Source organism: Cydia amplana, chromosome Z (assembly GCF_948474715.1).
Source record: "Cydia amplana chromosome Z, ilCydAmpl1.1, whole genome shotgun sequence".
Taxonomy (NCBI): Eukaryota; Metazoa; Arthropoda; class Insecta; order Lepidoptera; family Tortricidae; genus Cydia; species Cydia amplana.
Genome location: NC_086096.1, coordinates 5,810,308 through 5,834,677, shown reverse-complemented (window position 1 = coordinate 5,834,677; position 24,370 = coordinate 5,810,308). Strand labels below are relative to the sequence as shown.

At 39.1% G+C, this 24,370-nt stretch overlaps 3 protein-coding genes across 4 annotated transcripts; 2 read left to right on the top strand and 1 right to left on the bottom strand.

Annotated features, from left to right (window-relative positions):
• Positions 1-1,682: 1,682 nt before the first annotated feature.
• LOC134661858 (TGF-beta receptor type-1) lies at positions 1,683-20,660 on the bottom strand. 2 transcript variants are annotated; one of them, XM_063518070.1, is made up of 9 exons: positions 20,356-20,660; positions 17,204-17,321; positions 16,377-16,528; positions 10,994-11,239; positions 10,407-10,637; positions 9,972-10,139; positions 9,513-9,685; positions 3,990-4,223; positions 1,683-1,965 (listed from the first exon to the last, which is right to left on the bottom strand). In XM_063518070.1, the coding sequence occupies exons 1-9, from the start codon at positions 20,453-20,455 to the stop codon at positions 1,840-1,842; spliced, it is 1,548 nt and encodes a 515-aa protein (XP_063374140.1). In that variant the 5' UTR covers positions 20,456-20,660; the 3' UTR covers positions 1,683-1,839. The 2 variants fall into 2 exon arrangements, with proteins under 2 accessions (XP_063374140.1, XP_063374141.1); XM_063518071.1 differs by lacking the exon at positions 16,377-16,528 and adding an exon at positions 13,754-13,863.
• A 1,999-nt stretch (positions 20,661-22,659) lies between these two features.
• On the top strand, positions 22,660-24,036 carry LOC134661897 (uncharacterized). Its single transcript, XM_063518137.1, has 3 exons — positions 22,660-22,783; positions 23,010-23,223; positions 23,804-24,036. The coding sequence occupies exons 2-3, from the start codon at positions 23,022-23,024 to the stop codon at positions 24,034-24,036; spliced, it is 435 nt and encodes a 144-aa protein (XP_063374207.1). The 5' UTR covers positions 22,660-22,783; positions 23,010-23,021.
• Positions 24,037-24,047: 11 nt separating this feature from the next.
• On the top strand, positions 24,048-24,370 carry LOC134661898 (uncharacterized). The gene has a single exon (XM_063518139.1). It carries the CDS (start codon positions 24,048-24,050, stop codon positions 24,237-24,239), a length of 192 nt encoding a protein of 63 aa, XP_063374209.1. The 3' UTR covers positions 24,240-24,370.

Genomic DNA, 24,370 nt, shown 5'->3' with positions numbered 1-24,370 from the left:
TAGCCTTAACAAATAAAAACTACGTTCTTGGTAACAAAATAATATCACTACATGAAGTCCGTATAACGTATTTATTAAATGCTCCTTTCTGATATTATTATATTTAATAGTATAAATCTAAGAGGTAGGGGTCAGGACAATTCGGCCGGGCCGAACTGGGCTGACGTCCCACGATACACATTGCCGTTCGTGTGTCTCCTTTATTAAGATATGCACTTAGACACTTGGAAAGTATTGATCAAGTGATTTCCTAATCTTCAACAGTTATACAACATCTAGAAACGTTAAACATGCATTTATCTCTTATGACGCACATGACTTAGCCTTCTAACGTCTGTTTTTATCTACGTTGGACACACATCACCAATATGTTACAGTCAGCAGCAGATGTTGCTAAGCGGGCGAGGTGTTCAAAATTACCTTGACAAGCTCTTATTCTCTTAACAATAAAGTCGCGTCAAGATCATTTTGAACACCTCGCCCGCCTAGCAACTTATGCTGCCGACTGTACAATTACAAGATGAAACCCTAGGCATAACTAGATCAAACCGCAAGGTGTATCGTAAAGCGACAGCGCAAGACAGACGCACGCAAACGCAGACATCAGGTACATTGAATACCTTCAAATACATCTAGAGTTAAAACGTCTCAATACTCAATTAACGTTAGAATCATGGATGGTATATTTCGCTTCTGCGTGCGCCCGGTCTTTATCAAAACATAACTTTCAACCGATTGAACTCGTAGTTGCAATAGAGTTCTGGTACTAATCTCATTTTATATTAGGTGTAAATACATGATCTTCGCCAAGCTAGAAAAACGTCGCACAGGTTCAAAATGATATTTGCAATATTTGTGATATTCTACGGAAAATTCGAGATTTCGCCATACGGCTGCAAACCTTTTGTTTTATAAAATAGTAAATTTTTGAAGAAATAAAGTTTCAATTAGGACAAATAGTATCAATTTTTTATCGCCAGCGTGCAGTAGTAAATCTAATGCGGAGATATGAAAATATCTCGTTGTAAAAGTCGAATTCAGAATTGAGATCTTGTACCAAGAACTCCATTGCACGATATTTTATAACCAGAACCCCAACGCAATACGCCAAGCGTTCCTTTTCCTTACTACTACAATGACTCGTTTCTACTGTTCAGTCGTCCATATTAAAAAAGCACCACGATGTTTCTTAGTTCGTGACACTTTTTGAATTCGCACTGCGCTGCTAATATTCTACTATCTTTATACAATTGGCGTTTTATAACCACCGCGTAAGTTACATAGAGGTGTAAGCTATATTTTAGGTATCGAAAACGCACAGTATATGACAAACCCTTATAGTTTTTACTTTATTTGTTTCATAAGTAAGCTTTGCGTGTGGACCAAAGCTGGCGTGAATGAAATAAACCAAAGTAAAATGTGCGAAAGCATGTTTTTCACAAATAGATCCATTGCTTAGTTCATGCACACCAGATTTGGTGTAGTAACCAATAGTGCGTTTCTTGCTACACCTTCTTATGTAACTATAACAAAGCCCGTTTCTACACTTGTAAGTTTTACTTACGTAAGTAGGGACACAGCTATACTAGAGAATGAGAGATGAATATCGTTATCTCATTCTAACAAATAGCTTTGTCCCTACTGACGTAAGTAAAACTTACAAGTGTAGAAACGGGCTAACGTAAGTCATCCTCCGCAAAAAGTTACGTCGGTTGTCAATCAAATGCATTTAGAAATCGTCCATATTGACAACCTGCTAAGGTATATTTTTGCGTGATAGCGTGGTGGTTATAGAGTAACAGACCTGACCAACGGCCGTCCAATCGGCGTTCGTTCGGTCTACATCTTGCCGAGGTCTCCCGCGCCGATGTTGGCGAGGGTCTTCTTGATGCGCAGCGCCGTGAGCCGCGCCGCCGGGTTCTGGTACCAGCACTCCTTCATCACCTTCGAGATCGAGGAGAGGACCTGCAATGGAAAGATACATGGGGTTAAATATACTGGATCAACCAAATCTTGTCAGTAGTAAAAGGCGGCAAATTTGAAAAATCGCGGGTTAGCAACACTGTGTTCGAATAATTCCAAAATCGCGTGTCATCTGTGTGTTATCTGTGGAATGTGGATCGTGAATGACAGCCATCATCTTATTGTTTACATTCTGAATCGTTTATATTTCAAGAGAAATTTCTACTGTGACCATTAAATACCAAGATTATGCATGACCTCAAGCAAAGCTAAGGTGCCTACAATGTACAATCATGCTCGTTGACGGTAAACATTACTAAAATTTGAGGTTATGATAATTCACTCGAACTGACGTATGAAGGGCGGAAAAATAAACACGTTTTGGTTCGATGTACATTGCTGCTTTTCTTAGCGCAATTCTGGTCTTTGAGTGTTACATGGTGTTACCCTACTTTAATTTGCAGTACATTGCTACTGACAAGATTTGCTTGACGCACTATAGTACATTATTGTCGAGGTTCGGAAGTAGCTACTTGCAGGCTGAGGATTCGTTTTAATTGAATAATGATGATGAATGATGGTTTAATTGAATCCGAAGCCAGCAAGTAGCCTTCCAGCCGAGTCATATATAGTGCTTTTCTCAAAAATGGTGCAAGAAATAGAAATATTTTACAGAAGCAACGTTCTAATTTTCACAGAAAAAAGTAAAACCATTAAAAAGATTTGCTTGCCGCCTTTAAAAAAAAGAAAAGTGTATTTTTCTGCTGAAAATACGTACGTATTTGAGACACCTAAATACTCGCGGTACCAACATTATAATAATAAGTGCTGATCATCTGTTTGGCTGTTTAATGGACCTATGCCTTCATTTGATATGGCCATTTAGTTTTTAAAAGTTTGGAACTCGTTAAATAATGGAATTTGTATGCAACATTGCAGTCCCGAAATCTAGACTTTTTTTTTAACTTTTTAATTTTTTGAATGACCATAAACTACGCACTTCGCGACCTATTTTTTAACCGGTAACGTCGACTTTGCCGTCCATTTTTGAGAAAAAACTGATAACCACAGAGGGATTTTTGGAAAGGCTTTCAAGCGACAGCTAATGATAGCTTGTTGTTTGCTTGTAGTTTTTGGTTTATCTTAAGAACATTTTATTAACTTCTCAGACTTTGACGTATTAAATGACTGCCTGTTATCAATAAAGTATCTGTATCAGATCAAGTCTACAGATAAGTCAGAATAATTATAGCAAAACGTAACCTTCGAATAAAAGGAATGCTCTTCTGTACCATTCTACTCGTCTGGCATCTCACACACGAAGTTTTATCCGAGTGGAGGGTTTGAGTGCCACCGACTGCCGGTTACGGGCGGTTTTCGTTAGACATCTACTCAGAAAGCTATACAAGTAAGGTACATACCGGGTCCGAATGCCACCGGTTGGGCACGCTGGGCCGCCTGCGCTCCAGAATGAAAGGAATGCTCTTCTGTACCATTCTAACTCGTCTGGCATCTCACACACGAAGTTTTATCCGAGTGGAGGGTTTGAGTGCTACCGACTGCCGGTTACGGGCGGTTTTCGTTAGACATCTACTCAGAAAGCTATACAAGTAAGGTACATACCGGGTCCGAATGCCACCGGTTGGGCACGCTGGGCCGCCTGCGCTCCAGAATGAAAGGAATGCTCTTCTGTACCATTCTAACTCGTCTGGCATCTCACACACGAAGTTTTATCCGAGTGGAGGGTTTGAGTGCCACCGACTGCCGGTTACGGGCGGTTTTCGTTAGACATCTACTCAGAAAGCTATACAAGTAAGGTACATACCGGGTCCGAATGCCACCGGTTGGGCACGCTGGGCCGCCTGCGCTCCAGAATGAAAGGAATGCTCTTCTGTACCATTCTAACTCGTCTGGCATCTCACACACGAAGTTTTATCCGAGTGGAGGGTTTGAGTGCTACCGACTGCCGGTTACGGGCGGTTTTCGTTAGACATCTACTCAGAAAGCTATACAAGTAAGGTACATACCGGGTCCGAATGCCACCGGTTGGGCACGCTGGGCCGCCTGCGCTCCAGACACACGACCCTCCTCATGTCTTCTAGAGCCGGGTCGGGCGGCACGCAGTCGTGGTACGGCGGCTGGTACTCGTCAGGCAGCGCGCCGCAGCGCCGCGCCATCTCCCATACGACGAGTCCGAACGAGTACACGTCCGAGCGCTTGTACGGGTCGAATTGACGCGTGTCCATCGTCTCGTCTAGCACCTGGAACGGAACAGATGGGAGTGAGACTTGAATGTCATTGTACCTCTTAATTCTCAGTAGTAGTCGTTAATAAAACCTTTGAGGGCGTAACTAAGGTGACAATCGTTAGTTATCAGATCGCCAATCGAAAAGTAAACTTATCGTCCACATATATCATTTCTATACATTTTTCGTGAAAATAAACTACGCCTTTTTGCGATTTCCACACGATTTTTCCTTGACCAAAGAATTGCTGGCAAATTCCAAATGAAATCGTACATTAGTTTAGAGAAATTGATCTGTGCTAGTCGGGGTTAGAAACTTCTATTACGACACAGCGTACAAATTACAATGACAATTCGAAGAATTTTTGAAGGCAGTGAAGTGGCACGATCGTAGCTAAAGGGCTATTGACATGCGATCTGATGAGTGCTTTATTACCGCCCGCGGCTTGCACGAAATTTTACGCCTTTCCCTGGTCGGGAAAATAAGTTTTCTGTCTGCGAAGCGGGCAGTAACTGCGGCGTGGGTTGATATATGTTTTGTGTACAGTCAGTATCAAAAGTAGCGGACCAGACTACGCGTCATAAACATCTTACCAATCTGTAACAGCTTACAATTGAGATATGTCTCTATAATTATGTATAACAACTAGACTGTAACAGATACTTTTGAACGCGAACTGTAGAGATACAATTATCACTATTTGGAAACGTATTCGAGGGTAGCAGATAGCTTTTATCATAATTTTGATGCTGACTGTACCTTACTTATTTTTGCAATTATTGCATAAATAAATAAGATACATACTTGAAAAGCTTTGAGATTGTTGCCTGCGTCAATGTCATGTTATATAAAACTTATGTGTAAGGTCAGCCGGGATAAATGCGTCACTTGTGGTCATTGCGTCTATTGAAGATATCTTCGAAACGCAACAACAACAAGTTCGGTAACCATATTTTGAACTTAGAGGGTTGCAATAGTTTTAAAATGTTTCGTTTAGAAAATATCTTTAAAAGACACATTTACCTCAAGTGACGCTTTTATCCCGGTTGACCTTATTCTGAAGTCTTTTATAAATGCAAAATATTGTTTTTAAACTTCTATTTGCGTCATGGAGACTTTATTTATTAGAGTGCGTGTGTCTATATTTAACTTCCAATTCCTGTTATCATTGTTATCATACAGTCTAAATGGCCAAATTACGAGTAGGCCCCTGGTGGATCTCTTTACGTTTTTATTTGACGAAGAACGCGTTGCGAATATTAACTTGTGGACTCCGTTCTAAGGATTGTTAAAGTCATGTATATTCTTAATGAACGAATCAATAACGTTTTCAAAGTCTATTCAGCGTAATGAGAGTAAAATGCCGCTTGCGATCGCATATTTAGTGAGAATTGCTCATTTACCGTATTTAAAAGTTATTGACATACTTTTACTCCTTTTCATTTTTTATGAACTAAACCACATTTTCTTATGACCGTATTAACTCTATATAATTCTGGATAACGCTGCGCTGACCGCTCACGCTCAGTTTAATGTTAATTTGTTAAAATATCATTAGAAACTCCCACATAACGTATCTATTTACTGTGTCCAATTCTATACGGCTCAATTTACAAAAACCGGCCAAGTGCGAGTCGGACTCGCGCACGGAGGGTTCCGCACCATCAACAAGCAAAAAAAACAAGCAAAAAAACGGTCACCCATCCAAGTACTGACCCCGCCCGACGTTGCTTAACTTCGGTCAAAAATCACGTTTGTTGTATGGGAGCCCCACTAAAATCTTTATTTTATTCTGTTTTTAGTATTTGTTATTATAGCGGCAACAGAAATACATCATCTGTGAAAATTTCAACTGTCTAGCTATCACGGTTCGTGAGATACAGCCTGGTGACAGACGGACGGACGGACGGACGGACAGCGGAGTCTTAGTAATAGGGTGCCGTTTATACCCTTTGGGTACGGAACCCTAAAAAGCAATAAGTACTTAGTAACAATCTCCCTCACAGTTAATCGAAGCTGATTGGGAGACTGATAAACTACTACACATTCAATCATTAGTTTTCGAACAACAACGCGTAATGGAGGATACGATGCGTCGAGATGATAAACAAAACGATTACGAACGCAACACAGATAACACCTTAAATGGCACATTTCTGTCCTATGTAATATTTAAATAAGATTGATTTTCGTCTAACGAGTGTTATTTGTTTTTCACTATGCTGACTTTATCGTAATTGTGATACGTAATGTGTAGTACTTACTAATAAATAATCGATCTTTTGAGTATATGTCGCAGAATACGTAGGGCAAGTGAAAGCCGAATAAGGTGTAGGTTTCTGAGTAATAAGTTTTTGACAAAAATTTCATTTTTGGTACACGCTTTTAACGCTGACTGTACTTTTCTTACGACAGACAACTAATACTCATCGAGACAATTCTAAAAACCCCTAACACAATTAGGTTGCGTTGTTTCATCACAGAGTTCCTATGGCCACCTCCTGTCTCCATCATCAGATCAGCTCGATGGTACCATAATATTGCATTGTCACCCGACTTACATGTGTATGCAAAATTTCAGCTCAATCGGAAACCGGGAAGTAGATCAAATTTAACTTGCAAGATTCTATTACAAGTTAGTTACATACAGGTCGACCTAATAATGGCCACCTCCTGTCTCCATCATCAGATCAGCTCGATGGTACCATAATATTGCATTGTCACCCGACTTACATGTGTATGCAAAATTTCAGCTCAATCGGAAATCGGGAAGTGGATCAAATTTAACTTGCAAGATTCCATTACAAGTTAGTTACATACAGGTCGACCTAATAAAAGCGTGTTAAAAACTGGTACACTCCCGGCCAAAAGTATGGAAACAAGCTTGTATTACAGTAGAAAAATGTGTTTTTGTAAGCGATGGATTGTATACACAATCCATCAATGGTTGCATCGACAATTTAATAAAAAAAATGGTTAAAATAATAATACAACATTATACAAGTAAAATACTCAACTGCTGGCTATGATCTATGATAGTAGCCAGTTAAACATTTTGTTTAACTGTATGTGTTAATTAAAACGGTATTATAACATTTTCCTATTTACATATTTACTTTTTAATAATAGTTTAGGATGGTTTGATATTTATCCTGTTTTTTTTATTCTTTTGGGGCTGCCTAATGTAAAATTTAGAATTCAAATATACCTACAACAAACAAAACAACCTTGATTCCATACTTTTGGCCTTGGGTGTATATTTTTATACAGGGACTTATCAACTCTTAGCCTTAGGTAATACTCTGTGAGCCAAATTTGTAGGTCGGAGATTAAATTTATGCGACCAACTGCGAATGAATAAGACACTGTACACTCTTTCTAATTTAGCCTCATAAGCACTGAGTTTTTTATTACCAACTCTTTTCTTTGAAGGGTATGATGTTGTTGATATAACACGAATTATATTTTAATCTTATAGCATCAATCCTCATTACTTAGTGTTACTCAACTCAACTAATTAGAATTAAAGTTCAATAATGACCCCACGTGTATTGTACAGCGAGCGACTCAACTGTACAGTCGCCATCAGATATATCAGAGCGGCTAAGGCGCTCACAAATATCTGAACACGCCTCTATTGTCAGTTTGGTGCAACCGACCCTTACTCTATGGTTGACGAATGTTTTCGATGGGTGCTAGTGCTGCACTCTGGCGGCAGAACATTGCAGTATTACCCCCTATTGTGAATGTTTAATGGAACTGCAACGTAGAGACAGACCAAGCACACAATAACACGCATTCTGCCATTCAGACTTTTGCTAAAATGTGTTTACAAGTAATTTAAAAAAAATCATTCGACGAAACACGGCCCTTACCAGTTCATCATACTCCAAATGGATTATTTAGATTATATATGGTAATTTCATAATTCTCCACATGGATAAATGGTAATTTGATAAGAGGTTTTAGTAGGTAACAGACTTGTCACAGAGCTACTTCTGCTTTCATTTGGGGCGTCAATCTTTAATGGACCTTAATGTCATAAATGCACCGTCGAAATTTCAATGAAAGTTCTAAACCACTTACTGCATTTTAGTTTCAGGCCACTTTTGACATTCACCCCGAAAGAGAATGCCATGTTATCAGAGAGATACGAACACGGGCGGCATTACTATATATGAAATTCATAGACTACCTCCCACAGACTTCGTATTATGAGGCGTTTGGGAAGACATGCTAGGCTAGAGTACGGCTAAGCAAACTTTGCATCGACTTGAACAGGACAAAGTGTGGTCGTGTGAACGTCAAATTTTCGCAGAAATTTGACAATGATGACATTACCACACGTTGTTACCATACCTAATATACAATAGCCCACGTTTACATTTAGAATTATTTCTTGTCGATATTTGGACACATGTTAAACGTGGACACTGAACTGAAAACTGAAGCATTTCATGGGCTGTCCCGTACAAACAGATTTTATTTCGTGACCTAAGTACCTTTTTTGGCGTTATAAGCACACATTTTCAAGGAATGCTTCCAATATGTTATGACAGACTGGTTTTTTTTGATCCATCTATTAAGTAAATCTGTGATGCAATCGTGTGGGTGGGGTATCTATATCTAATCAGTCATCTCATTAACGTGATAAGCACTTTGATAGGTAACGCGGGGGACATTATCAGGTACACAGCGTGCGTGATGATAGGACTAATGTTCCTATACGTAAATAAACCAATTTGCAATTATGCGAGTACTTTTGAAGGTCAAAGATAGCCGCAAAGTTTGTCTGATGTACTTTCGAATAAAGCCTTTTAAAGATTGCATATACTCGAAAATATGGGTCAGATACCGCCGTGGCCGGTGGCCTAAAGGTCCAGGGAGTTAGCCGCGTAAGCTGACGACGTCGGTTCGATTCTGGCCTCGGCCGCTGGAGGACTTGGTCACTTTTTCTTTAGTATATGAGCATTTTCGAAAAACTATCGTCTATTGGGTTACCTATGTATTTCTACCCAGAATCACGAGGGCTATCGATTAGAAAAAATATATAGTTATGATATGTGACGCATTTTCACATACCTACATTTTGTATGAACCGACACAAAAACTGACTCCCTAATTTTGTATGAAAAACAGGGGACTCTTTTTTCTTTCTTTTATTCATTAGCGGTCGTGATTCTGATTAGAAATAACCCAACAATTTTTTTTTTCCGAACACCCCCATAATGCCTATTTCTGTCTCAGTTTACACAGTTACTGTAACGAGATAAAATCCACTAATGATCAGTTGGTATATCTCACCTCCGGCGCCATGTATCGCTTGGTGCCGACGCGGTTAGTCGAGGGCACGTCCACAGAATCGCTGGCCACGTTGTGCCGCACCGCCAGCCCGAGGTCACCGATCACGCAGGTGAGGTTGCTCTTCACGAGAATGTTCTTCGATTTGAGATCACGGTGGGCGATCGCTGGCTTGCCTGTGCAACGGTAACGGAATTATTTTTTCTGGTCGAATCTGTACAGGCAGCTGCAAGATTCATGGGCGCATTATGAAAGAATTCATTTATAAAGTAACTATGCAATTCTGCAAGATGACAGTCCGGGTGTGTTAAGCCAGTCGAGTTAATGGTGCTCGCCGTTAGGGTGTCGACCAGCAAGTACTTTAGTGACGATGATGTCCATTGGCAGATGCGCGAGGCCGGTTGCGAGCGCCATGTTGACTAGCGTGGCCGAGTCCATGGCGCGAATAGCGAGTACTCTCACCTTTAGTGCCCACGATGTCCATGTGCAGGTGCGCCAGGCCGGTGGCGACGCTGAGCGCCATTTTGACGAGCGTTGTCGAGTCGATGGTACGCGCTGTGAGGAAGTCGAACAGCGACCCGTTTTCGTGGTAGTCGGTGATCAGCCACAGCTGCGTCCATGTGCCGTTGTCTGAACAAATAAAATTCATTCCCATTTCTCTATGTGAAAGTAATCCCAAATAGTTTCAAAGTTACGCACTCCATCAAAGGTTGTATTGGGATTTCTCGAAATAGCAATATTCCAGCTCAAGAAATATGACATACGTCTACATTTTATCTAGTTTGTTTCAAGACCCTGCCAACCCAAAACGAGTCTATAAAAAAATCAAGCTGTCATTGCCAACGTGCTTCCATCGGGATCTGGAGGGCAGTGGAATGTTATAACAAGTGACCTTACCCTTATTATCAGCTGCGATGAAGCCGAGTATGTTCTCATGGCGCAACATGACGGTCTGGTATATCTCGGCCTCGCGGAACCAGGAGCACTCCTCGCGGGAGGAGAATATCTTGACGGCGACGTTTTCGCCCCGCCAGCGGCCGCGCCACACCTCGCCGAAGCGGCCCTTGCCGATGATGTCCACCAGCTGGATCTGGCGGGCGATGGACCGTTGGACCAGTAGGGGGAGACCTGCCAAACAGAATTATATGAGTATTACGGGTATATCTCCAACTGACTAATGCAAAGATGTGATCACACACAGACTTAAGTTTTAATCTGTTTTTGCTGCTTGTGATAGTTAAGGTACTTAGAAATCGACATTTTCAGTCGAGGAGCAAAGATCTTGGCCCACAATATGATATTACCGGACTTGCAAATTGATTAGATCAGGGGTTTCCAAACTATGCAACGGCGTTGTTTTAGAGGCATCGGAAACTATTATACTCACTTCGCTGGCTCTCGATTTTAGGGCCACAAGCACTTAATTTACAAGGGACTATAACTAAAAAAACATTTCGAATCACCGGGTTAGCTAATTGACTCACCTGATCCAGAGCCAGAGGTCGTCAACTCGATCATATCCCTGATAGTAGCCGTTCCCCCCAGTATCGGATGTCTCGGCTCACACAGCGAGTCCTCGGCAGGGAACAGAGGCCTGGAGCCCAGGCCTCTCTTGAGCATCTTTCGGGACCTCTTGGCCCACCAAAAGCTTATGGCGGCGCAAATGCCCAGTACCATTAGGCCAATGATCCAGGGCACCACTTGCCATGCCGCCGCGGTAGGCGTCGTGTCTTTGGGAGAATAAAATGTTATTCGGGGCTATTACGTTATGTTGCGAGTAAATTAGATATTTAATACAATCGGATTTTATTACGCAGTCTGTCATACTAAAAACCAGGTTATAATTAAAACTAATCAGAAGTAATCAATAAAGGCAGAAATAAGTCGCAATTTTATAAAGCAATCGATTTAACAGTATAGTACTCGTACCTATAGATGGTCAAACCAATTTGTCAGTAAATAGGAACAAAAAATACTATACTCATGCTTTTCTTTAGGGTGCTAGTACTAGTGTAAGACAAAGATAGTATAATGACTCTCTCTGTCTATGTTTGAAATAAGACAGTCCTTTGACACACTATATATTAAAATTTGATATACAAATTAACGCTAAAATACAAAACGCTTGAAAATTTATCTAATAATCAATTATTCGGGCTCAAGGGTTCGGATAAACTAAGTTAGCGTCCGAATAATTAAGGGTTCGGGTAATAGAGTTTCGGATAATCGAGGCTGTACTGTAAGAGTAAGAACTAGTGTACGTGAGTCAGAGGGGAAGTCGTTGTTCTAAAGTTGTCGGAACGCGACCATAAGTGGCCCCGTCTCCGCCGCAATTACTTCAAGTACTTTCGAACATTTCATGTATCATAACCCTAGGAGTATTGTACTATAGTAAGTTCGATAGCGGTTAATGATACCTATGTTTAATAAAAAATATGAAAAATAATACTAATTAGTTTAGTATCAATTTATACTGCAGTGTTATCAATGTTCATTTAGCAAACAGCACAGACAAGACATCCTCTAGACTGAGCATAGTAACGCTACCCCCCCTGCCACTTATACGGTAGTTTTACTCCATCTTCGAGTCAATCCCGTGCCGTGATTGATCCGTGTCTTTGAACGGACCAATCACGGCACGGGATTCGCTCACCTCGTCCCCCGTACCCCCGTATTTTTGGCAGCATCGGTTTCATGAAATAATTGCTCTTAACTCCGTCTAGAGGATTCCTAGTCTATGGCAAACAGCAACAAAATAATACAATTAAGATTAGCGAGTTTTTTTATTGTTCCTCTGATTATAATAATGAATTAATTTTGCCTCCTTTAACCATGTTAATTTTATAATTATCATTAACACTAATTCATAATCATAACAATTTATTCAATTAGTTTATGAATTTGTTTTTTTATTGTCAAAGAAAACTTATAAAACGGTTTCGACAGACAAAAATTACTAACCTAGCTTTTAGTATGTTATGTAATCAAATGGTAGCACAATAGGAATAATCATTTATGCTATGTTAAATACCGAAAAAGTTCAAGCACAAGATAAAATAATAAAATAAAACGTTACCTTTGCCGCACTAGAAAGAAAGTATAATTATTGTTGCCATACGTCCAAGCATTTCATGTCGTGAAGTTTTTACATTTTAATAAGTTTACACACTAATATACACATAATGCCCACCACAATGCGAAGCACACACAAACAAAACGAAGCAACTGTGAACATCATGCACAATAACTGAAACCGATTCCCATGACCAATATATCTATAGGAACACATATACACGACACTTGAATGTTATATATTCCTGCAGGACTATACCCGTATTTAGTAAAGGGGTACACCAATTTTGGTGACGTCATTAAGCTGAAGTAGCTAGCTTGCGCCACTGTCTCGCGGCAGTTTTGGGGTCCTAAGAACATGCCCAACAACATACTAAAAGTTGGTAGCGGTTAGAAAAGAGAATACAATTGCGGGGGCGGAAAATAGATTTATTTATTCTTGGGACAACTATTTTAGCTAGATTGTACGGGGCTCGGTCGCTCACTTTCAATAAGACATTAAGAGAGATGTTCAATTTAAAACTATTCATAATATATTCATAAGCAAATATTCTCGTAATACATATTACATATTAAATTTAATGAAGACTGAAAAATAAGCATTAGGAACCGCGTGGGGATTGAATAGTCTTAAACATTTCCAAGAAATCTAATAGATTTTACATCCATCATTACAAATTTTCATTTGATGAAAGATGCTCGCACAAGTCGCACATATCGTACAACAGCCTTAGGTTAAACTTAGAATTAAAGTTATTGACATGCGATTAGTATTTAAAAAAACATGCTATAGAGGAAATCCGGCGATGATCACGTTCGTTATGCCCCAGTAATGGTAGTTCGAGACATACCTATGAATTCGACTTCGCATTCGAGACGGCGTTGACATCCCTCCATGCCTAGGTATATACATATATACATCCTTTAAATATAAAACTTTTAATAGAATAGTAAGAAAAACCTTTATACCTTCTGTATATAAACTCATTTGGAACGACACGTCCAAAGCTAATATACAAATGTACTTAGGTTTCAATTACGATTCAGCATTCAGCATCTTCATTTCATGCGAATGTGAATATCTTCCGTATCGTTTGTTGTTCCCAATGATGTAACATTCAGGGACATGGACAAGACAGTACAAGAGCCCTTTTGTACCTATGAGGGCCTACCTGGCTCGTCGCTTCGGTTACAGAGGTCCGTGGCGCAGCAAAATACATCGCCCTTCTGACACCATATAGGCCAGTCCCCGGGCGGGAATACCGATTCCTGCTCCCAACATCTATTCAAATCAATAACATTAGAAACATGTCTAACGGGTGATCAATGCCGGTCGTCTAGAGGAAGAAATTTAGTGTAATTAGAACAGAAATAAAAATATAAAAAAAACAACTCTATTAGCCATGCACACTCGCACCGGGGCTGCGGAGACGCGGCGCTCATCGACACACCAATTGCAGTTATAATCAAGCTCCTCGGTTTGCGTTTCAGAATTAATAGGTAGGTAGGCACGGTGACGACTTGTCTTATCCGAACACCCTAAGTCTTAAAAATAAGCCAACAAGTCTTAAAAGTGACGAACTGCCGCGTATGGATCAGATCAGATGCGTTTCTATCCACCTTGTACGTAGGTTGCCCTGAAAGTTTCGGGAATTGGAAAAAATACGCGTTTAAATGAAATAAAAGTACTTTTATTGTTTTTCAAAGTATTCTCCTTTGTGTTTAATGCACTTTTTCATTCTCTGAAACCAGTTTTCAAAACAGTTATTGAACTCTGAACTGGGGGTTGACGAAATGGCCATTTTATAAGCGTGGACTGCTTCTTCCGCGGTCTGAAAACGCTGACCACGCAACCGATTCTTTATTTTCGGGAAAGTAAAAAAATCGTTGGGACTTAGGTCGGGGCTGTACGGAGGATGGTCCAGTAATTCGACTTTTTCGCCCTTCAGATAGTCGTTTGTTTTCTGAGCAGTATGAGGGCTGGCATTATCATGGTGTAGTATAATACGGCGGTTAGGGTTATTTTTTCGCAGTTCAGCAAAAACAATCGGTAAACAAACGCCTATATACCAATCGGCATTGACAGTTCTTCGATCTTCAAGAGCAATAGTCGCCACGTGACCCGATTTGGAGACAAACGTGGCTACCATTTTTTTGATCGTGCTGCGAGAACGAACAACTTTTGTTGGCTTCGGCTCGTCTTCGTAAACCCATACTCGAGATTGGTTTTTGGATTCAGGCTCATATGCGTAAATCCATGACTCGTCACCTGACACAATACTAAAAACGGCAGTTGAGCTTCCTCCATTAAATCTTTTTAGGGTTTTGTGGCACCAATTGACACGGACCGTTTTCTGCTCGTCAGATAACAAGTGAGGAATCCACCGGGAAAACAACTTCCGCACGCCCAACTCTTGCTGTAAAATAACTTGTACCTGACTCATTCCAATGCCTAAAGTCTCCTGAATTTCCCGATATGTAACATGCCTATCTTCTTTTATCAGTTGGCGAACAACATCGATGTTTTGATCGGTAACGGCAGTTTTCGGTCGACCCTCACGTACGTCATCCGCAAGAGACACACGGCCACGTTGAAATTCCGAATACCACCTGTATATTGTCGTCTTCGAAGGTGCTTCACTACTAAAAGCAATAGTCAATCGGTCTCCACATTGTTGTTGTGTTAATCCACTTTTAAAGTCATAATAAATCATTGCTCTAAAACTTTCGCGGGACAGCTCCATTTTCACCAGCGACTCAACGACTTTAAAAAACAATTGAAAATAGAACATTGTTTTTTTTTTCTAAGTGGCCAGTGTTTTCGAATAATGAGACTATGCTTGTAACAAAGAGGTATAACACATGTCAAATATACGTTCCTAAGTATGCAATTCCCGAAACTTTCAGGGCAACCTACGTATTAACCCCCTATGGATAAGTAGGTTACAAGGCGGTTCTGTACGGTATTATTTGTATCGAGGTTATTATTGTACCGAGAAGAGGAATCTATTGAACTTTTATAAAAATAGAAGCTCAAGCGAAGTGTGAAGCGCACTTCCAGATTTTGCTGCGAATATTTAGCAAACAAGTTGCTATTTCGTGTCTCAATTTGTTCATTAAATATAGTCTTAATATGCATGATTTACATGTTAGATCTATTTCAATTTGTTCATTAAATATAGTCTTAATATGCATGATTTACATGTTAGATCTATTTCTGAACAAGTGTTTACAAAAAAATCACAATTCATCAGTAATGACAGATTCTTGAGATAGATCCTCTTTTCAGCACTATGTCAGATTGATGACAAAAAAAATACTTATATTGCATGCATTCCACAAATAGTACGAATAGACTAAATCACTAAAGGCCAAAAGCGCTCTGGCCGACACATTCAAATTGGGATCGACATATTGATGCCGGTTCCGATATTATTGAACTCGGCGGGGGCACTGCCGTGCCCCCAGATTTTTGACAGGACAACGTGCAGGTATACATGTTATACCTACGTTTGATTTTTAAGTTAAATTTAATTATCGTCTCTCACTAGCAAGTATTTAAGTACGAGAGCTAGGGAGATCACTAGATATGATACTAGTTCAAGCCGATATCCTCCCGGACAATGTGAGGATGTGAATGTGTCGAGTTAGAAATGCTGCGCTGGGTGTCGATGAGCGGTGCGTGATCGCAGCGCAGACCGCGCGCGTAGCCGCGGCTCCCGGTTCACTAGAGTACGGTTAGAAGTGTCTGTGTACCGGCAAGCGGTGCGGTTAGCGTCACGGGCGCTTGCCTACCTGGCGGCTTCGGCTGCAGCTGCGGACGCATATCGCGATTGCACATGTCACGACTGTCACAACACTGTATCACCACGGACTCATTTTTAGCCTTCGTCGTGGAGCAACCGAAGGGGTGCTCCGGCGGTATCAGTGCTTTACGGTCCATACAGCTGCGTCGCGGGGAAGCCAGAAATCATGTTTAGTAGGTTAAAGCGAAAACCATGGCACACTCGGAAAATAGTTTTTGTTAAAGACGGCACATCATTCAAAACTAACGGGCCGGCCCGGATACTTAGTAGATAGGTACATATTCTAATCAGGAAGCGATGTTAGAATTGGCATCTCAACACAAAACTTATAGGAAATGACGATGCAATTATGATTCTAATAGTACATCAAAAACAAACTCAAAATCGGCATTTTCCAAGAAGTCACACGGCCTGGAGGAGCTTACCCGTGAGAGGGGCGGAGCGTTGGCTCGCTATTCGCTCTTTCGAAATCTCATCGGAATTGCAGAGATCAGTCTTACAGCAATAATTACTGGGACTCCTGCATGGTAGCGGGTCGTCCGGGGGTAAGCCATTTAAACAGCTTTTGGCCACCTCGCTATAGGCCAACCATTACATTAAACACGTGTTACAGTGCACATCTATCAATTGCAGGTTTGTGTTGATATTTATTGCCAATGGTTTGTATCTTTGTGAATCATTTTGATTAGATTAGTACCTTTAGGATCAAGATAAAATTCAAATAGTGATTTTAAGTTGAGTTGACCCAGTATAAATTTGGAATAACACAACCATAGTGTTGGTGAGCACTGAATGTAGGTACGTCAGGCAACTCACCGGTATTCGTATTTCTCGAGGCCGTCCTTGAGCGTCGTGGAGGCGAAGCAGAAGCCGTCGGTCTCGCAGGTCTCGTTCTGGCAGCTGGGGCCCGCTGTGTCGCAGTAACATTTTAAGCCTGACCAAATCCAAACAGGCTTCAATTAGAATTTCTAAAGATTTGTTTAGCCTTGTTTAAACAAACAAGTAAGATTCTTATTAGATATTTTCTATATTTTAAAACGGCATAAAAAACTTTATTATATAATTATAGCAAAGTTTTAATTCTTCTGGATTTTCATAAAATTGCTTCAAGCCATAATTAATTGTTTGTCTTAATCTGTCATTTTGACTTATCTATCTAATCTAATCTATCTAATACCTTTAAACGAGCAATTCTTGTTTATTTATTTATTTATTTATTTATTTATATATATATTTCGGGGATCTCGGAAACGGCTCTAACGATTACGATGAAATTTAGTATATGGCGGTTTTCGGGGGCGAGAAATCGATCTAGCTAGGTCTCATCTCTGGGAAAACGCGCATTTTCGAGTTTTTATATGTTTTCCGAGCGAAGTCTAGCTAGGTCTCATCTCTGGGAAAACGCGCATTTTCGAGTTTTTATATGTTTTCCGAGCGAAGCTCGGTCACCCAGATATTATCTTTAAATGAGCAATTCTTGTTTATTTATTTATATATATATTTCAGGGATCTCGGAAACGGCTCTAACGATTTCGATGAAATTTACTATATGAGGGTTTTCGGGGGCGAGAAATCGATCTAGCTGGGTCTTATCTCTGTTTCGAGTTTGAGTTTTTATATGTTTTCCAAGCGAAGCTCGGTCACCCAGATATTGTATTACAAATAAGGGAAAAAACATAAGTTGACTAATTGAAAGCTTGTAAAGTTTTATATATAAAATATAAAATACCGGATAAAACAACTTAAACGGAAATGGTCAGGACATCTGATAAGAAGTAAGACAGAAAAGTGGGCCAAAGAATTGACGGAATGGTGCCCTAGATATAAAAACAGACGTAGAGGCAGACAATATCGAAGATGGGAAGACGATATCAAAGAGGTGGCAGGAACATGTTGGACGAGGTTAGCAATGGACCGATCGTTATGGAGAACACTTGGGGAGGCCTATGCCAGAGAGCAAGACAACCAAATAACCGGTGTCTGATATAAACATTATTATTTACACTTACTTTCATAAACCAAAATGTCTTTATAGTTATTTAAGTAGTATTAAGATGAAATGTAATTTATAAGGTTGTTATTAAAGGCTATTTTCAATTTAAATTTTCAAAGTTTTATGAATAAAGGGGTAAGGAATTATTTACTCAATCCTACAAGCAATGTTAAAATTTCTTTTATTTGCACTTAAGAGGCAAATGGTTATTTAGTAGAGTCACTTTAATACCAGGCCGTCTTCTGACAATGTTTTATTTCTTTTAAGTTTGCATTTTGTCTTTATTTATTTTCTCTAAAAAGTCACAAAAAGGGCTTTAATCACAACAGTTATACACTGCCGTGACTAGATCTAAAATAAACACACAACCCACACCACAAGGTACTGTAGACACTGGTATACAATCCCACTATATTGAAATAGTAAGCATTGTGTTGCATGTATTGTGCTTGTCAGTAGATCAATCAAGTCTGCAGTGCAGGCATACATGAATATCTTGGCTCTGACAAGGTCGCATTCATCTGAATACATGTATCTTGAAAACAGGAGCATGTTTAAATGACATATTCACCCACAATTTTCGTCTTGAAGGGATTGACTTTTCCGTCAAAATTAAGTATTGTTGATAACCAATCCTGTAATTTCTCATTGAACTCTTGTACATCAGTTTTTAGACATTACTGATAGCTATGTTACAAATTTATATTTAGTTTCAACTGTCCCAAAGCCATAATGCTTGTGAGTAAAATTTTTCCCGCTTCCTGATTTTCAATTGAGCTATAATTTTGCATACTTATGTAACTTCATTGCACATTCTGGTTCAGAACTGAAAATGTAAGGTTTAGGTACAGATGCCAGATTAATATCATCAATTCATCACTATGTTTATATATAACAGATTGATTGCCCAAATCTAGACATTGTTAATGAATTGGCCAATCGAACTATAATGTTCGTATGTAGGATATAAAAACAGATCTTAAAATTAAAACACAAAACTGGCTCAAATAGAAAATTAATACCTCTTCATTTCATATTTCATCTTCTAAATTGTAACAATGTAAGTCAAATAATAAAGCACTTCATATTAAAACATAATTATGAAGTGTCAGTATATTTTTATACAAAACTAATATGGAATTTAAACACATTAATAATAATTTGTGTCAACATACCTACATGTTACTGCGCCATACATCAACATTCTTCATTTGTTAAAGTTATTTAGAATATGAGTAATAGGTAAAAAAAGCTAAGTAAATAATAAAGTATTCAGGTGACAGATTAATAATAAAAACAACAAGTACTTATAAAACTAAATAATACCCAAAATTTAAATTCTATGAAACATTTTGTTAATGCATGTGACATTATTGGTAATACAAAAGTTACAAACTGGTCTACTAGCATATATTAGTGAAGCATGATCACAAGTGCAAAACTTGGCAATAATTGTGATGTTATATAATTATATTGTAGTCCCAAGTATATATTAGAACAGAATGTGATGATATTTAAATGTTTCTAAAAAGAGGAAATATTCAAATTGAGGAGGATATTCAAATTTTGCATCGGCAAAATGGAATCACAGTAATAATTGCAACTTTATTTTTATTTACAAAACAAACAACATGTATGTTTGCTACAGCATTTGTTGGACAAACTAATTAATGAAATTTAGAAGTTCAACTGTACACATTGGTCATTATTTAAGATATAGTTTGGTCAGACTTAATTTATGCATGGAGTTAAGGTTATTTCTGAACACGACGGCCGACTAAAATATAAAGATGCATATGGCAGACATACGCACGCGAATGCCACAATCAGCTCATAACTTGTATCTTGCAGCGGCAACCGTGATTGACCATAATTTCGTGAGCCTAGCCTCTTTGTAGCCTATCTATCTATAAAAACATACCTACTAATGTATTATAGAATATAATTTTATCTTAATAGCGTCGAAAACATTTACCTTCTACAGGGTCCAGCTTGCGATAAACCACGAATAACAGCAGCAGCAACCACTTTCGGCAAATAACGTTATGCATGATCACATTATTTGATTGAAACATTACAATCTAATGTCCAGACACGACAAAACACATATTATTGAAGCACGACAAAACAGCAATACGGCCATTGATGTCTAATAGGAACATGGCATATTACACATTAACTGTCTCAATTGTTTGCGTATGAGCGGAATTCCGCTGGTTCAACACACTAACGAAAATACATATTTATAAAAACAACTTGTAAAATCAATGTGAGAGAATATCCTTGTAGAAGGGTCGCCTATCCGGTGAAGTGAATGAATGAATATTATGAATACCTATTCTAAACGTATGAGTGAGTATACAATACACTTGTACACGGAACGAATGAAAACACCATAAAAACATGCACAACTCCAACCCAACTACTCAATGCAGATAAGCACAACCGCGACACTTATGCAGATAAAAAATATACATATTGAACAATTATATAAAACAAAGAGTAGTTTAATATTATGATATAAAACTACAGGGTAGCCAATTTAGCGATAGATACAAATTTGAACAAAAATAATAGTATTTTATGCAACCTTTGTTTAAGAGAGGTCAAAAAAGGCGAGTGGCTCGAGTAACATTTTGAGGCGAAGCCGAAAATTGGTAATAAAGACGCCACGAGTTTTTTTTGACTCAGTTAAACAACGTGGCATACAATACTTTTTCTACGACCAAGCACTTACTTTGAAATAAAATTGTACATTTAACAAATATTTTTCATTCAAGAATGGAGAGTACGGGCGGAAAAGAATGAATGAAATAAAAAACATGTCTATGTTTCACTCATCTGTCAGAGATGACAATTAAAATTAGGTTGGCAACAATGTATTTCATACAATATTTTTTAAGTGGTGATTACACGAAGTATCGTAAAAGTGCCAAAAAGATACTGCGTGTATGCACAAATACTGTTTTGGGGAATAGACTAAAAACTTGTCTAGGGGTTTAAAGGTGTATGCACGACTCATTAAATGACAAATAAAAGTACGGGAGCACAAAGAATTATTTAAAGTGGTACAGCCACACAAGGAAAAGTAGAAAATTATGAGTTTCCACAGGAGACCCATACGATACGTCCATCTAATATTGCCGCAAAAATGACTCCTGTACCCAACCGCACCTTTGCTGTATGAGTCATACATGCCATTGTCATACATTAAGACAATGACATAGGTATGGCATTTATCGTTGACCACTAGTAAATAAAAGACGAACTACCTCCATAGAATACAGCGTTCTTCGCGTTTCTTATTAGAATTTTTCCATTTTAGTTTTATACGTATACTAAAACACACCCAACTTGTCAGTAGAAAAAGGCGCGAGATTCTAATTTCCTATGGGCAGTCAACTCTTTGTGCCTACATTTTTTTTTAATTTGGCGCGTTTTTCTACTGACAAAGTCGCTGTGCCAGAGTATATGTATAAAATCTGTCACTTAGGCACTTTTTAGGATTTCTAAACCTGTAATTCGATTTTTTTTTGTCACTGTGAAATGTACAACAGTATAATTAAAGCATTTTGAGCGTACTTATTCTTATTTAAAATGCTTTAAGGCTTTAAATCTTCTTTTGTGACTAAGTGCGGTCAGTCAAATCCACGTTTAACATTTTGAAATTGTAAATAGCAGTAGTGGTAGTTTTTATATGCAAAAACCTAAAATATCAAAACAATATTTAATGTCATCTACAACATTGACGATTCTCGCGGCGTTGCATGGGCCCCCATCAAGCCCCCATGCAACGCCATGTCACTGTCAGTAGTGCCAGTCTTCTTTATTTGTTCAGAGGGTTTACCGCGAACACCAAGATTCACAAATTACGGACATCTCTCTCTTTTGCTCCAATTAAGGCGTAAGTAAAGAGAAAGATGCCCGCAATTTGAGAACTTCGATTTTCGCGGTTATAGGTTATAGCCCTGAGGGGCTACCGCAAAAACCGTTTTTCGCAAATTGCCGGGATCTTTCTCTTTTACTCCAATGAAGGCGTAATTAGAGTGACAGAGAAAAATGCCCGCAATTTGCGAACTTCGATTTTCGCGTTTATAGCCATGGTCGGGCAAAACTTTTTCTGATATTGGTACTTCGTAATCTTTCTATTCTTTTCTTTTCATTCATTCTTTTATGATCTTGATTTTGTCAACTCTGTGTAACAATGCAATATGCAATAGTATTCTGTATCTGTGGATAACATAAAGTGTCGTTGAGTTGAGTTGTGAGTTGAAAATTGAAATATTTCCTAAATTACGTTACAACGTTACGCTGCCGGTGAACTGTCTGCGATAAATGTATATATCTGTAATAACAATAAATTTCTGACTTATTGCTGGGACTCATCTCAAAACAAGTTTCAGGTCAGTACCTATTGCTAAGTTTTATAGTGTCGGTTAGCGTTTACCACGCCCTACAAGCTAGGGTGCGGTCTCGTTTCGTATTCCATGATGCGTGACCTAAAAACAGACCTTTTGTTCTTATTTTCACACGATTCAATTTGCTCTCTCCGAATAACGCTGAATTTCTTTGTCTATGCGCATCTCAAAAACCTATATATAAGTTGACGTAATTTTCTTTCTTCGACAGGTTTGGTAGACCATGTCGGCTTCTGATCATCCCTATTACTTTACAGGGAACGGAACATACAGAGCCATAAACCCTTTAGTGTCGCGAGTGGGAGATTTTACCCCGTTCTATATAGGCATTGCCATTAGTTGTGTAATATTGGGGTTGATTCTTATTCTGAACGTGGTGTGCTGCTGCTCAAGGTTTTCGGACTACTGGCTGGACCGACACACGGGTAAGTTATCTATGTTGAAACATGCTTCAATAAATATTTTAATACATTGACATAGAAAACATCCAATAACTCAGGAACAAATATCTGTGATAAATACACAAGTTAATGCCCGTACCAGGATGTGAATGTAGGATCTGCTTCATGAGCAGGGTCACCAGTAAGCAGGCTAGGAGGCCATTGAAAGCTTACTTTATGTTATGAATGTTTACTGTTTATTAAACTACAGTTGGCACTCCGTAATCCGGCACTGAATTTTTCCCCTCAAAGTATGCTGGATTGTTGGAACCGCTCAAACTATCTCCGTACTATATTTCATCTCAATCAGTTCAGCGGTATTTGATATGTAGAATTTAAATAATCCCTCTGTAACCCAGTGTTCAGCTGTATAAACTGCCAGATTAATGAGTGGGTCACCTGAGTCTAATGGCCAGATTACTAGGCGTGCCAGATTGGCGAGCACCAGAATATTGAGTGGCTACAGTACTTATTTTATAATTTTTATCCTATTCTTACACATGTGATATTTTCAGGCAACATGGACCAAAAGGTGTTTTTAAATTGTATAATAATTTGTTTCCAGGCAACCGCTGGATTGTGTCCATCTGGTCTACCACTCCACACAAACAGCCACCACTTGACTTGACTGAGTTAGAGAGTCACTACCAGTCAGTCAACTACATCCAACCATACTCCACTGAATACCACGAGGAAGAGGAACACGGCAGAGGCGACATCCCTCCATCCGTCTCCACTCAGCCACTGACGTCCTCCCAAGAGTACCTAGAGTTACATAAGCGTGAGAGTGACATATAAATCTAAAAACCATGTCCTTCTTAATACTATATCCCGCTGTGGCCGTGTTATCACTATTCATCCTCTTGGTGATAATTCTGATGCTTAGATTCGGGGCCCGTTGGTGTAAGCTAAGGCATGACACCTTACCGGTACATCATGCAGTGGTACAAGGGTATTGGAGGGAAGATGAAGCCTATGAACAGAAGGTTTCTTATGCGTGACAGGCATGACTATTTTTAGTGTAGGCAATGCTTCTCTAAAGTAGTATGTGGGGCACTAACTGCTCTATTGTCGCGGTGGTAACTGTTGGCTTGATACTACTGAAATTAAAGATTAATCTGACATTTAATAA

Coding starts and splice junctions, on each gene's coding strand:
- LOC134661897 (XM_063518137.1), top strand. CDS start 23,022: ATGTCGGCTTCTGATCATCCCTATTACTTTACAGGGAACGGAACATAC. Junction 23,224..23,803: donor CTGGCTGGACCGACACACGG/GTAAGTTATCTA, acceptor ATTTGTTTCCAG/GCAACCGCTGGATTGTGTCC.
- LOC134661858 (XM_063518070.1), bottom strand. CDS start 20,455: ATGTTTCAATCAAATAATGTGATCATGCATAACGTTATTTGCCGAAAG. Junction 10,140..10,406: donor CATCGCAGCTGATAATAAGG/GTAAGGTCACTT, acceptor TTATTTGTTCAG/ACAACGGCACATGGACGCAG. Junction 9,686..9,971: donor GGACATCGTGGGCACTAAAG/GTGAGAGTACTC, acceptor ACCGTTGCACAG/GCAAGCCAGCGATCGCCCAC.
- LOC134661898 (XM_063518139.1), top strand. CDS start 24,048: ATGTCCTTCTTAATACTATATCCCGCTGTGGCCGTGTTATCACTATTC.